Source organism: Phasianus colchicus, chromosome 12 (assembly GCF_987193195.1).
Source record: "Phasianus colchicus chromosome 12, bPhaCol1.hap1.1, whole genome shotgun sequence".
Taxonomy (NCBI): domain Eukaryota; kingdom Metazoa; phylum Chordata; class Aves; order Galliformes; family Phasianidae; genus Phasianus; species Phasianus colchicus.
The window spans coordinates 2241080-2256242 of NC_143447.1; the positions used below are offsets into that span (position 1 = coordinate 2241080).

A 15163-nucleotide genomic window follows, 5' to 3' on the forward strand; every position below is an offset into this window, starting at 1 on the left:
GAGGCTTTTTGTCTTTACCTCCTCCCCTGGCCCACTGCTGTCTGATGGGGTTCTGCCTTCCTCTGCTGTGTTCAGTGCGTCACCGGGCCGTCCCACCTCACTAATGGCTGCTTTGTGAGACAGGAAAACATCGGGTTGTTTCCTCTGCACCGCAGCACTTCATCATGAGATGAAAAAGGGAGGAGTGCACTTCATCGTCATGGATTTTATGACTTCCTTTGAAAAATGGGCTCATTGTCAGAAAATGCGTTTGTTGGTTTGTTTATGCATCCATAATTTATTGAGTGTCCGTTTTGCATTAGGAGATAGGACCAAATGAACACAAAAATTATAGTTGCTTTCTATTAGACAGGAATTTGCTTGTATGTCTTCTTGGTGTAGGATGTATTGAGTGAAGAGTAAATAATAGTCCTCATTCCCAGTGGCAATGTAAATTAATCTAAGGAAACTACAACAAACTAAATAAAAAAAAATCTGTCTGCTTTAGGTGGAAAATGCCAGAATAGAGAAACAAGTAGGTATTTCCATTGCATTCTGTAAAGAAAACGAGTGCTTGTATTTGGGGGAGAGTGGGAGGTGACATTTCCTTGTTCATTTCTTTCTTTTGATGGCTGCTGGACACAAAGTAGATTGAGAGGGCTGTGCTGGATCCTCGATGCAGCTCTTTAGGATGATGTGGGGATGTGAGGGTCCTCCTTGCTGTGCTGTCTGTGCCATGGGCCCTGATCCGGCTCGTCCCCAGGGGCTGCTTGCAGGAAGAAGTAGGCAGCTGACTCAGGATCATAAAGCAGCAGAACACATTGCAGTACTCCTGGCAATACTACAGAACTTGAGTGTTGTTGAATGAGACCAATGCATAACTTCACAGAAGAGATGCCCAGGGTGGAGAGCTGTTGGCAATTTGGACCTTTCCTTGGCCAGATGGAGTGGTGAAACGAGACACGAGGGTAATGCTGCCATCTGAATGTGTCATGAAGAAAAAAGTTACTGGAAAAAAGACAAAGATTCAACTTTTTTCCCATCTTTTTGTTACCAAATGACTTGCACATCCAACGGTGAGCAATAGTGAGGGGCTTTCAGTTAATCACAGCAAGTAATGTATAAAACCCAGCAATGTAAAACATAAAAGCTCCATACATTTTATTTCTGGGGCCTGTTGTCCCTGATGCACCACTGGTACATAGTCCTGCAGACATGTGGCAGCCTTTACAGGGTCAGTTGTGCTATGCATTTCCAAATGGGTTGTGCAGTCTCAAAATCAGTGGGCTTTCTGTCCAGCTGGCCACGGTTGGGCTTTCTTGTAAGTGTTGCCCAAATTGTTCTAATACATTTTCTTCTTTTTTGGCAAATTTCCCTGTATAGTAAAATCACACAGGAGGTTACTTCACGACCCACAGTTTTGCATACAACTGTTGGCATAGCCTTGAATTTGCTATGAACAATTAAGTTCTGCTGTCTTTCCGTGGCTGTGCCATGCAGACACAAGTCTTTGTCTCACAGCACTTAAATGGAGCTGCTGGTGACTGTCATTGTGACGTCCTGGAGGTTCAGAATGTGTTCACTGTATACAGCCAAAATTAATTTTAATTCACCCTCAGTTCCATTTCTGATTCTTTTCAGTTTCCATGATAGCACCTCTTAGTAAAAGAATAGGAGCCTGATGTGCTTCTTTTAATTAGTTTTTCCAAGGAAAGGAAGTAATTAAGTCATTGTAGCTGATCCATTGAGACGAAGTACTAACTTCAGCCATTTGTCCTGTAAGAACTTACTGGTGCCAGTGAATACACGTTTTCTTTGTTTATGGTAAGCAGGGGACTGTTAGGAATAAGGAGATGATGTCCTTTCTGTCTTACACGTGCAAGGAAACTGATTGGAGAGGAGCAGCACTTTGGTGCAGGTGAGAACCTGGGGATGGCAGAAGGCAAAGTTGTAAGGGACAGCAGCAGTCTGGGGTTCTCTCATTTTATTATTTCACACTTGCTGTGTTGCAGTGTGCTACTGTTGTAGTTCTTGAGTTCCACGAAGGCAAATGATTTAAAAATAATTTTAAAAATCTCTGTTTTTTTCAATGTGACTTTTTGAAGTATCACAACCTCTTAATTCCAATTAAAGGTAAATCCTTCTGCTGCCAGGCACTAGATGTGATATCACATACTGAGCTCCGACCAGGGGGAACAGAGCACTAAATTAAGCCAATAAAAACCTGTGGAAGTGCGGATTGCATTTCTGGAATCAGTTAAATAGCAATGTAAGTACAAAATATAGTTTACTTAGTAAACAGTTTAATTGGAGTACAGCAAATCAACGTTTGAACATACTGGTGCTTCTGAGTATCTCCTCCTTACAGTTAGACTTTCCAGGGCATTTAGAGATCTGAACGTCTGAGGTCATGTTTTTCTTGCAGATTTTCTGGCAAAATAGTAATTTGCTATTTTTAGTTGCAGCATCAAGTCTCTGTTACTGAAGCCAAGGCCTTATTTACACTCAAAAGCTATAAAGCTACTCTGAAGTCCTTATAAAGAGAGCTTTCTTTCCTTCTGCAGTGCTGTTACATTCACCGGTCTTCGGTGCCCTGCATTTGCTGCTGACCAGGGCTGTTTTGCTGGAGAAGCAAAACAGCTTCTCCACTTGCCTCGTGCTCTGTGTCCTCTGAGGGTGAGGCTACAGGAAGGTTTCAGGAAGGCTTCCTTCTGCACTGGGAGGATGCTTAGGAAATTTTCAGCTGTCCTTGCTCCTCACTAGGAGGAAGATGCCTGCTGCTCTTGTTTGGCAGCCATGGAAGCTGTGGCTTTGTAAGCACTCCCCTATGATCAAGAGTAGCCTAACATGGCCACACACCCGATCTTCGAGTGTTTGTGCACCTTGATTTCATAAATATTAGTACAGTCTTCATTTGTAGGTTGTAGGATTGCCATCTCATTATGCACAAGGTAGCTGAGGATGGGGCCGTTCAGGTGGCAGCAGCAAAGCTGAAGGCAGATAGCACTGCTGGCTCTTTGTGCACCGTGTCTGCTGTTACAATTGGGATGTTATTGCCCAGAGCTCCAGGAAGCCACCAATGTGCCAATAATGTGCCACTGGGGGGAACAGGGAGGAAAAGGGAAATCTAAACCGGAGGGGCTGGACAACATGGAAAATATTCCTGATAATTATCTAACAAATAAAGCATTTCAATTGCTGCCTTTCAGGTGTGGTATGTTTGACAGTTGTTTTTAAAAGATCACATCGGTATCCTAAAGTGGGTATGACTGAACAGCCCTGCAGGCACGTGCTGGAGCTCTTTGTTCTCTCACTGCTGTGCTTTGCATTGCGCGAGGAAGAGCTGCTGCCACAGAGGTGCTTGGGAAGATGCACAAATGCACTGAGCTACCTGACGGTGTCCCTTAGAACCCAGGGCGATGCAGGCAGCAAAGGACCACAGCAGCCAGTTAAGAAAATCCACATTTCTGCTAATCAGAAAATCCAAAAAGTGCTCATTTCTCTGCTGCCTCTTCTTGTGTTTCAGTATTTGTTTGCATTGTATTTGTTTAGGAGTTTGGACCTTGTTTTGTTACCCAGGTTACTGCGCAAACCTTAGGAAATACATTACATAGTGGAAAACTGACTGAAATCTTTTGCTTTAACATCTTTTTAGTTTTTAATTTCGTTAGATGCAGACAGATGATTCAACCAGCTTCCCTTATCTACTGATTGAAGTTGCACTGCGGCACTTTCAATGCCTCCTTGTAGCAACATGCAGTTCTTCAAGCTCAGGCCTCCATCACGGCCCAGCTGCTCTGCAGCCAGGGCTTAAGGACAGCACTTCATTTTGTGTCAGCCGTTTTGCTGGAGGATTTTGTTCAACTGCTGCTGAAGGCAATGTGCTGCTTTTCTGTGGGATGCTGAATCGAGCAAAGGTTTGGTCCTGAGCCCTTAGAGAAACATGAGCCCAGAAGCATTGAATTAGCAGCAGTGGTTGAAGAGATGAATCTGTTGTATATGTATGTCTGGCATGCAGCATTTTTCATTTGTTTTCCCTGTTTTTAGCGTGTCACTTGCTGAATATGCATATTTTATATTTAAATAAAAGATTAATGTGTAACTGTGGAAGCATAGCCCTGGAAAGAGTCTTCTAGCGTGGGTCTGCTTTTTAAAACTGGTGAAATATTAGAAAGAAAAGACTTGTTTGCATGTGACTTGTTACACCGTGCTTAAAAGCTTGAAGTAATAAAGCTGCTCCCTTATTGGCATTAAAGCTAATTTCAGTGTAATTACTCATTAACACAGCTCTGCACTGCTGAGCAGTCTGCTGACATGGCTGTGTACAAATCAGTTTGCAATGGCACTCAGGGCGCTTTGAGAAAGAATGGGGAGAGAAGGAAAGGAAGGAACCCATTCCTCTGAGTGCATCCCACGGCTGCCAAATGCTGTTCATTGTGGCTTTCCATGGGTGAATTGAATTGTCTCTTCACAGCTTAGCTCGCTCGTAGGATTTACACATCCCTTGTGCTTTCCTTTGGTTCACAGTTTGTTTTTCAGATGGCACCGATCTTCTGCTGTGCGTGACCGATCTACCTGTAATGCTGTCAGGAGAAGTGTTCCTAGGCTTGAATCTTGCACAAAGAGAAAACTGAGGTTCTCTGAACCTGGAAGTGCTGGCAGCTCTGCCAGGCTCCTTACTTTGATGTCTGCAGGGCCTCTGGGCACGCGGGTCCCTTATAGATCTTCTTCATTAGATAGGCAGGCCAATGCAGGAGTATGGGAGGTGTGTTATAGAACTTAGGTCATCGAATGGCCTGGGTTGAAAAGGACCACAATGCTCATCCAGTTCCAACCCCCCTGCTGTGCAGGGTCACCAACCACCAGACCAGGCTGCTCAGAGCCACATCCAGCCTGGCCTTGAATGCCTCCAGGGATGGGGCATCCATCCAACGACCTTCAGCCTTTTGTCTCAATGTAATCATTTTAAAAATATTTGTGTTGTGTTTTAACCAACTACAGTGATGGTAGAGACATCACCATTACCTGCAAAGATAGGTAGGATGCATCTGGGTCAGGAGCATGTGATTTGAAGCAGATCACCTGTTAGGACCAAGATGTGTGGGGGAAACCAAAGTGCTAACGTAAGGTAATGCAAAGTATGTGGTTTCACCCATTCTGAGTGTGAAGAGGTATCCCAGCTCCACGAGCAAAGCTGCTGTTCTGAAGAGTGGCCCATCTAATGCAGCTCTTTAGGGTTTTATAAGGTCATACAGTAGAAATTAATTTCTGCCGGTCTTCATAGAGTTAAAGCAACGACTGAAACAATGGCTATAAAAACTTAATTTCTATAGCAAGTGCCTCTTGTGATGGATATTTCTGAAACATCTTTACTTTCTATATTTTAAAAGGGAGACATTTCACATGCTGAATAGTTATACTAACTGTGAGAAGTGTAAATCAGAGTGCAGGGAATGGCTGAGAGGATGCTGCATTTGTCTGATGCAGTTGTACAACACCGATACGTATTTATAGCAGCTTCCTTCAAACTGTTTCATGGTTTTAAATAATACTACCAATTCAAGTAGTTAATAAAGGTGCACTCCTGTAGGAAATCTTATTACGGGGACAAAAAGTAGTTTAGATTTAGCAATGAACATGAAGTAATGGTGTCATCCATTGGTTGGAGGTAGGGTGTTGGGGAATGGTAAGTTGGTCCATTGCTGTTCTGGTATTGCAGGGTGCTTAACGAGACATCCTTGTGCACTTACCTATCTGTGAGGTGTGTTTTCAGTTCAAGACGTGTATGTTCCTGGCTCTGGGAGCCTTGCAGAGTCGTCAAAAGATGCAGGTACTGAAGTGAAAAGTTCTGAGTTCGGTATCAAAGCAAGAAGAAAGGCATAACATTGTGCTCATCTGATAAAAGCAGCTGTTTTATTCTTCCACCGTTGTCAGTGGCGGCTGACAATAGAAATGCAAAAATGAGCTCTGCGAATTCAAGACCTCACACGGTGTGTTTCCTGTAGTTCATTTCTGGTCTCCTTGCTGCTTTTGACACGCGTCCATGCATTGTGGTGGCTCTTCAGGTGGAGGTGCTGCAGCTCTTCCCAAAAGCTGTGCCATTCTGAACTCCTTTCTTGGGAAGATCGGAGCCATTTTAGTTAGCAAGTGAATAAATGTATTTGGCAGCAGAGACTGTGGTGTGGAAAATGTCAGTGAGTGGCTTAAGCTTGGTAAATAATTAAGAATCCAGGAAAATTCAAGGTGTCGTGAACTTTAGGTTTCTGTTACCGTCTGTGTTTCCTGTAATACCCTGTGGTAATTGGGGTCCAGCTGCTCAGAATATTACTGTTAGATTTACCGGATGGATTGCTTTAATAGGATTTGGAGAACAGCTATTTGTACGTTACAACTTCTGCTCTTAACTTGTCAACCTTTTAATGCAATAATCCTGGAGATTTAGGCCAGCCTTAAAGCAGTAACGTAGGAAAACGTGCATGACTTAGCACAAAAAAGTCCATAAAGCCTCCACGTAACGTGAACCGAGTTGTTTGTGCCTGTTAGCATCTTTCTAAAAGGCCGTGCTAAATGTGAGAGCTGGGATGGAAAGGCAGCCATAATCCTGGGGGAGGTTTGGGAACACGGCTCTGTGTCCACTGCTGTGCCAGGGCTGTCACCACGTCCTGTGCAGAGCTGGGACCAAGCAGTGAGAAGCAGTTATGTGAGCTGACTCCAGCCTTTAATTGCACAGCCTGGAGTTTGTACCCCTCCAAGGGCTTTGGTGGGTTCCATCTGCCTTTTTTGTTGCTAATGATTGAAAATGGTACTAATTAATTCTGTGTGTTAATGAAAAAAAGTAGAAAATGGGGTCTGGATGTGTTCTTGAATAAATGATGCTGGTTGGTTTTTTTTTTATTTGAAAATGCTTGGTATTACATCTGGTTTACAAAGGCATGAAAATATTGTGTGAAAATATTGTATGAGGCCATATTTTATCCTCAGCCTTCACCCTTCCCTCTCCCTTGCCACTTCCATTACAATGGAGATTTGGTCTGCCTGCTCGACAGTGATGTGTCCTTTAATACTTCCCATTAGTTTCCAGTAGTTACCTTTGCCTGCATGTCAGCCTTCAGTTTAATGGCCTTTTTTGTGTGTGTTCATTTTGTTTTGTTTCCCATCGTGGTTTTGTTTATTTCTTTTGTTTTTTTTTTCCCTGTTTTCTTTTTTTTTTTTTTAAACCGTGGTGATGTTTGCCCTTCATATTCCCCAATGTTTGCACATGACAAGATGTTGCCATCCCAACATTACCTCCCACTTCACTGACCAGTGCCACTAATGACCATCTAGCACCAGCTACAACGGGACCACTGCCTACAGCCCCTCGGGACGTCGTGGCCACCCTCGTCTCCACTCGCTTCATCAGGCTGACGTGGCGGACACCGGTGTCAGACCCGCAGGGAGACAACCTCACCTATTCCATCTTCTACACCAAGGAAGGTATCAACAGGTAAAGACATGCTCTTACAAGTCACGTATGTGCCTATTTTCAATTGGCCGCCAGCAGTTGCTACCTGCTTTCAGCAGACTGTTAAGCTAAGAGCAAGTGTAGACTGTAGCACCTCTTTAGCATCACTGACACTGCCAGCTTCCGCTTTAAAACCTTCAAATATAGTCTGATTGTGGAGTCAAGTGGCTGTCAGTTAGATGATTTCCATCTAGGGATCCCTGTAAAAGGTTTAGGCCAGTCTACCCTTTCTCTTACTGATGGGATCAGACCTTGATGGGCTCAGAATAGCTTCAAATTGTGATAAGACTGAAGAAGTTGGAGCTAACAATCATTTTAAGTGGTGCTTAATTAATTACAAATTAGCTTGATTATCAGATTTATTAGTCAAAAGAAAATTATCTGCTTACTAACTACAGGGTGAGGCTCAAAGATAGCAAAGTCATGTGGAAAGAATACAAAATGTGCTCCCATTCGGAGAGTTTTTTTCTCAAATATACATCTTTAATTCCGTGGATGGTCCTCTTGTCGAGGCTCAGGACTGAGGCAATTAGTAACGTTTTCAGTGCCTCGCAAATGTTGGGTTGTCTGCTACTTACTGATTTTGGTAATATTCAATCCTATTGGAAACAGGAAAAGTGGCAGCAGCCAACCTGCCTGCCTTTCTTCCTTCGTATTTCTGGTTTTGACTGCTCTCCCCACTGGGCTGTTAAGAAAGTAATGCGCTGGAATCGGCTTCCTGCCTCTCCCTGCACTGGGTCTTGCTTTTGGAGAAGACAAAGTGCATGGCTTGCTACTACATGCAAGACTACAGAAATCTAGCAAATATCCCAGTTGGGTCAGAAGCAGTATGCAGAACAAAGGTTTTCCATTGTTTGTGGTGAGTAAACCAGGAAATTACAGGACAGGCTGCAGGAACTGCAGTTGCCAGCAGTAGGAAAACAGCCCTCTGGGGTTCAGGTAATGTGCCCCACAGAAAGTTTGCACTGCAAAGTGCTTAAGCTGGTGCTTATATGTAAGCAGGTGGTTTCACTGACTGCAGTGAAAGCTTTGTTTGCTCAAGTGCCCTTCTGGGTCAGGGTTCAAAGCAGGGCTCAGGAAGCCATTCATTGGCACATATTCATTATTTTCTAGCTGCTTCAAGTTTTGTGCTGTGCCAATATCACACATTTCACATATTAGCACAAAAGTGCTGTGAAATTGTGACATGAAACTTGTATTTAGACAATGAGAATGATAAAATTAAAAATAATAATGCTTGAGAATGAGAAGCTTGTACTACTTGGCCTCCTTCTGTGCTACACCTGGCATGGGTGCTGTTTGCCTCATCTCCATCAGATTAGATGTGACCTGACGTTGCTGACAGCTTGCTGGTGTCAGTTCATTAGGGCATGAATTTGGGAGCTATTAAGCTGAATTAAGCAAATAATTGAGCGTGATACATTGCGTATGAGAAGAGCTCAGGTAAACGTGAGCTGAGTGCTTCCTTCTAGCTGGGAGGTTAGAAATAACTCTTCATTGAATTTTAGGGCATGTTTAAAGTTATGGCTCAGAGTAATTCAAATGTTAAATGCACTTGAAGTGGTATTAACTGCTCTTGAAGTGCAGAGAATGGACCAGAGCTGTGCTGAGGTTTTTGGCTTGCTGGTTCTGTCAGCTTTCATACTTTGGCACCTGGGATAGAAGAGTGAGGAATGTCCTCTATAGCTGAGATGGTGATGTCCACTCCCAGCCCTGAACTGGGCTCTGTGCAATCAGTAAATTATCTATACTTTGCACTCAGCATTCTAAAAATCCCTATTTTTACGTATTTTCCAATATTAGCTTCTTAGCAATGTTTTGCGTGCACGTGTGGGGGCAGTGCTGTTTGATGTACAGCTAGGTTTACATTTTTAAATACTGCTTAGTATGGATAAGCACAAAACCAACAGAAACCAACTGCATAGAGATGATAATTTTAAAACGTGTGGAATTTTTAGTTGGAATTCAAAGGCAGAGGTAAGTATTGTAACAGTTGAAAAATGCAGACACGTGATTTAATCTTTCACAAATGCTCTGTTTTCTTCTTACTTGGTAAGTTTTGCCGAGTTGTTTGGGCCCTGTGTAAGTATTGCTTTGTTACTGACTCAAAAATAGGTGAGAATGTCCCACGTAAGTAGGCACTGCAAAACCAGAAAATTTTCATGTCAAATCTGGATGTATGACCTTTCTTTCTCAGCATCATAAAATACTGTTTAAACATTTGCTAGGTGGCCCTTGAATTATACATGATCATACATCTCTGCTGTAGTCTTAAGTGCATATATCCTGTTTCCTAAAAGTCGTGTGTTTGTGCCTACTTGTACCATTTTCATTACCAGATCCCTGTAGTAACCTAAGCGTTATCTCTTCCTCACTTGAGTTTGAGCAGTGGTCATTGGATTGATTTCCCTTTTACGTTGGGCTTTTAAAACATTTAAGAAGTGCACAGGATGTGGAACAGCTCAGTTAGATATTCTGACATCTCTAATTCATCTGTGAGGGGCTGTAGGTTCAGCTCGGCACGGTGAGGCACAGCAGCCCTGGGTACCTGTTGGCTCTGGGAGAGACCAGGCCTCAGCCTCTGCTGCATTACATCCCTCTTGTTTTTTGCCCACCCAGTGAAATGAGAGATGCATGGCAGCTCAAGAAGGTGTTCCTTCACTTTGCATTTTGGACTTCCTTGGAGTGCTGCAGAATATTCCCACACAGAACGTGGGTTTCCCCACAGAATCCTTAGGGTCCTCCTGTGCCACAGGTCAGCTTTCCTTCACTGGTGCCTTCAGGAGCCATCCTGCCCTCAGCCCACAGCACTGAGATGTTTCCCATTTTCAACTCAGCATCTGCTTGCAAAGCAAATTTGGCCTTCAAGTTGAGCACTGCAGAGGAGTATCAGCGCTACAAGAGGAGAAACTGCAGCAGAAATGCCAGTTCTTCTAGATTTTGGTGCTTGCTTTTATTGCTTTTGAAGTGATTCTGGCTGGTCTGGGCAGGTTTTGGTGTCTGTTGAGGACTGAGAAGGTACAAGATGGTAACTCTGGTTTGGCTTAGCGAGCTACAGATAATGGAACTTGCTTGTTTGCAGTCATGCTGCTCACCTCTGTCCTTCCCCAAAGCTTTTAGTTCTGAGAGCATGACTTCAGGCTTTACATTTCCAGATGATCCCTTGTTTCTGGATGTGAGCTGTAGATTTTTTCCCCTAAGTGCGTGACAGCTACTGTAAACCTTAATTCTAGTTTACAAAGCTCTTTAATTGGGGATTAAACTGGCATGAGTTAGAACAGTCATAAGGTTCTGTCTGGTAATATAGATATTCCTATAGACCATCTGTTTTGTTACCTGTTCTGCCAACCAAAATGCATCAGAGCTCATAAAAGGTGCTCAAGGCTTCCTAGGAAAGGGCATAAAGGAGAGATTCATGAAGCACTTAATTAGATTAATCTCACCATATTTTTAACTGTTGTGAGGGAAGGCACGGTCCCTACTTATTACTGAAAATTGCAATACTTTGGCATGTCTATTATTTTTTGATAAACGTTGTGTTTCCATTAAAAATAATTTGGGTGGGTTTTTTTTTTTTTTTTGTAATTTTAAATAATAACCTTGGATTGCTGACATTTTTCTGATAAAATCAGTGAGTGCATTCACACTCGAGGCAGAAAATGCAATGTATTTTGCATGTCAATGGGAGATGAATGCTGTTCCACAGCTGTGAATCAGTTAGCACTTATTCTGGGTTTTCAAATACCTTCATTATATCTAAGGCACGTCTTAAAGGAAACTAACCATTTGAAAATGCATTTTCAAGCAAACATTTTGCTCCAGCTATAACTGGAAAAGTTAGCGAGGGAAAATATTTATCTTTTTTCCCTGCCTCCCTTTCATTTTGTAGAGGGAATTATCCTTCTTTAGCTTCTCTACAACTTCTTTTGTGCAAAAATACCCTATAATGTTAAAAGAAACCTTTTGCAGACCGTTTTAATTCTAATGTAGGGATGCTGCTCACTCAAAGATGACAATTAAATAAATCTGAAATAAATTAAGCTGTTTATGCAATGCCATTTTAGATCAACTTTTGTGAAGGAGAATATTCTAGAAAATGTGCTTGAACAGCTTTTTAGTTACAGTTAGAATATTGTTTCCCTCTGTATAGAAGCAGTATAACAGTGCAGAAATGAGCAGTGTTTTCCAAGCGTTTGAAACCCAGTTGTGTTAAATCAACCTTAGTAGTTGATTTTAAAAGAAATAAATTAAAAATGGGGAATTGGGCATTGTATTTCCGTGCTGTAATCTAAACCATAATGGCTGGAAGGTAGGAAAGGGGAAACTGTGGAATAATTTTGCCCAGACTTCTGCATTAAAAATGATTTAATAGCAGTTAATCGTTGGGACGAGAATCGTCTGCCCTCTGCTGTAGAGCTAACCGAAGTCTGTCAGACAAAAGGGCAATGTTTCTATTCAAACCATTCACGTTTTTCTTTTATTTCCCTATGGTGAAGTTCTCAGTTTTTTGGTTTTTTTTTTTTCTTCCCCAATACTGCTGTTATTTCCATTTTGCAGGAGTAGATAGCTTCGTTCCAAGCCAGAACGATCCATACACAGCCCTACCCAGCAGTAGCTGCGGGAAGGTTCACGTGACAGCATCAAGGTGGTGGAAATGAAGGTTGCAGTTAGTTGATAATTAATCTTTTAGTCTTCACCTCAGGCCTGGGCTTGGTACGGAGCGATGGGGTTTCCTGAATTTGCTCTCAGTGATCCCCATTCGTGCTGGGGCCGTGGGCAGGAGTTGCCTTGTGTTGACTCCACGACTTGGGTGGTAACAGCAGCAGTGCCCCAGCTGTGTGCGGGGCTGGATGCGAGTCGGGGCCTCGGGATGTTTTTAAAGAATCTAAATATTAGGGAGGAACTAAGTAAAGTTTGGAGGGAAAAGAAAATCGTAAAACAGCCTCTTGAGAAGATACACAAAAAGCAACCCCACAATGTTAACAGAAATGCCTTAAATCTCACCAGAGTCTGTGTACAATTCTTAAATATTTTCTCTTGTGGCTTCAGAACAGTAGGATAGACTGTCACGATGAGTAATGGCACGCCGTTAGGAGAATAACAATGAAACTGCTTCGAATTTGGTGATGCTGAGCATAAATTACTCTTTTACTTCAGTGAGTATTTTCTCTAAAGACAAGTTACAAAACTGGAAGCTGTTTGTCACCGGCAATTTTGGCATATTACCAGTTTTGTGTAGTCAGCGTGGTGTAAATAATGTCATTAATGCATCAGATGCATTCAGACAGGATACGTGTCAGCTTTGTTCCCAGTAGCACCCTATTCCTTTCTATAGCTGCTCAAAAACCCTCTCACTAACCAACGGCTGCTTCCGTGCCCCATCTTTTTGTTTCCCAAAGGGAACGTGTTGAAAACACCAGTCGTCCTGGAGAGACACAAGTGATGATCCAAAACCTGATGCCAGAAACAGTTTATGTCTTCAGAGTTGTGGCTCAGAACAAGCACGGCCACGGAGAGAGCTCAGCACCACTGAAGGTGGCCACGCAGCCCGAGGGTAAGCTGCAAATGTTCCAAGCCCTCTCTGCTTTGGTGTTGACTTTTTTCCATTCATGGCCTTTCCCAGGATAAGGTGCTACTCTTAAAAGTTGCACTTGCAGACCTGATTTTAAAAATAATGTTGTGGGCTGCCTTGTTGGTATGCTTTATGCTCACTCTTAACTCGTAAGTCATGCCTTGTTAACTTCTCTAAATTTTGTTATAGAAGAACGCTTTCAGTTGTCATTACTTGTAAAGTTGATGCTGAAATGTTTAGCTGCTGAAATGCAATGGCTGGGCTTGCTGATGAGCAGAGTTTCCTGCTTCCATTGCAGTTCAGCTGCCTGGTCCAGCACCCAATATCCGAGCATACGCCAGCTCCCCCACCTCTGTCACCGTCACGTGGGAAACGCCGCTGTCTGGCAATGGGGAAATCCAGAACTACAAGCTCTACTACATGGAGAAGGGGCAGGACAGTGAGCAGGTATGGAGTGGGGCTCTTCTGTGCAATATACAGTGCCAGCATTCTTTCCTTTATTGTGCTTTTACCTTACGTTTCTAGAAACACCTTGCCAAGTGTTTATTTTTCTGGCAAGCTGAAGCCTTTAGCCCAGAATGCAGAAACATTTAAAATTAAACATCCAGACTGTTAAAAAAACTGCTTTGTCATTCTGCATGAATGTTTTAGCAGTATTTGCATAAAAATTGAAGCAGCTTTTAGGTGATGGCTTACTTACCTACGTACTCAGCATCAAGTGGCATTTGGGGATGTCTATCATATCACGAGGAATAAACTCTGAAGAATCAAATAACACCTGCAGCATTATTTTTATAGGCTGGCTGCTTTTATTTTAGTAAAGTAGGATAACTGCTGATTTTATTCTGCTCCTGAATCTAAACTGTTCTCACTTCTTGAGTTCACTGATCCAGTGATTGGTATTTTGATACTGGTGAGAGTCTAATTAATTACACTTTCTTAGGATTCTGCTGGGAGAATCCAGCATGCTTCGTACGAGTGCAAGGAGCTACCTAAGAAATAATCACAGCTTTGGGAGAGCTAAACCCAGTCATTTAATTTCCCACATGATAGCTTGTAAATGAAAGCTTCAAATAACCCCCCCCCTTAGTTTGTTAGCATTTAAATACACTTTTTCAGTCAGATTTTAAGTAAAAATGTGTATTCTTCAGACAAAACTCTCTCCTTTTCTTCCCACTGTTAAAAATACAGCAGTCATTTCTACTAGGAGGCAAATTCACTGCATCCCTTGTCATCTGCAGAACCTGTGCCTGTGTTGTGATTTAAATAAAATATGTAGAAGTTCCTCTTGGAAGCACCCTGCTGGCATCTGTGCAAGCCCTGGCTGCACGTGGCCGTGGGTTACATCTGCTGTTCTGCAGAGCGTTGTCCTCCCTGCTTCTGACTTTGAGTATTACTGTTTTGAGCCTGAGACATTTATGACAATTGCAGACCTGATTCTGACCTTGACTCGTATGCATGTTTGTTTCTGGACAGGATGTTGATGTAGCAGGACTCTCCTACACCATTACTGGATTAAAGAAGTACACTGAGTATAGTTTCCGAGTGGTGGCTTACAATAAACACGGCCCTGGCGTCTCTACCCAAGATGTTGTTGTGCGGACGCTGTCAGATGGTAAGCTGCTTTATTCCAAGCCTTTCTGCAGGAATTACGTGGTAATTTCATTTAAGCGGATTTTTAACCAGAAAAACTTCTTAGGTTTTTGTTCAGCACTGCCCTGTTTTCTTAATAATGTGATTGCTGCATATGGCCACGCATGCTAAAAGCTCCCCCTGAGGCTGTCCAAATGGGGCGAAGGAAAATTAATATACCTGCAAATGCATCTGGTGTTCTAATTGCAAAACAATGCTGTCCTTAATTTCAACATCAGAAGTTTATTTCATGGGTTATTGGGCCTACAAAATCTTGAGAGTGGACAGAAACACAATTATTTTGAACCCTACAACTCCAAAATTGTCTTTTAGCTTCTGTAATATTTGTTACGTCTGAGCAGATACGTGCCTTTGGAGTGTTTTTATTTTAATTGTGGTCATCTGGAAAAATGTTGCACGTCTTTGTTTGGACTCCAAGCATAGATATTATTAAATCTTTTATGTATAGTTCTGAA

At 42.5% G+C, this 15163-nt stretch overlaps 1 protein-coding gene across 7 annotated transcripts in view; it reads left to right on the plus strand.

Moving 5' to 3' along the window:
• Positions 1 to 15163, plus strand: part of NEO1 (neogenin 1) — a 178392-nt gene that overhangs the window by 122626 nt on the left and 40603 nt on the right. For 4 of the 7 annotated variants that reach the window (XM_090148621.1, XM_090148627.1, XM_090148623.1 and 1 more), the window contains exons 8-11: positions 7246 to 7465; positions 12883 to 13037; positions 13354 to 13502; positions 14532 to 14670. In XM_090148621.1, coding sequence (XP_090004747.1) covers positions 7246 to 7465; positions 12883 to 13037; positions 13354 to 13502; positions 14532 to 14670 — 663 coding nt within the window. The remainder of the gene's footprint in view (positions 1 to 7245; positions 7466 to 12882; positions 13038 to 13353; positions 13503 to 14531; positions 14671 to 15163) is intronic. The other 3 variants (XM_090148625.1, XM_090148628.1, XM_090148626.1) reach the window with 1 other exon arrangement.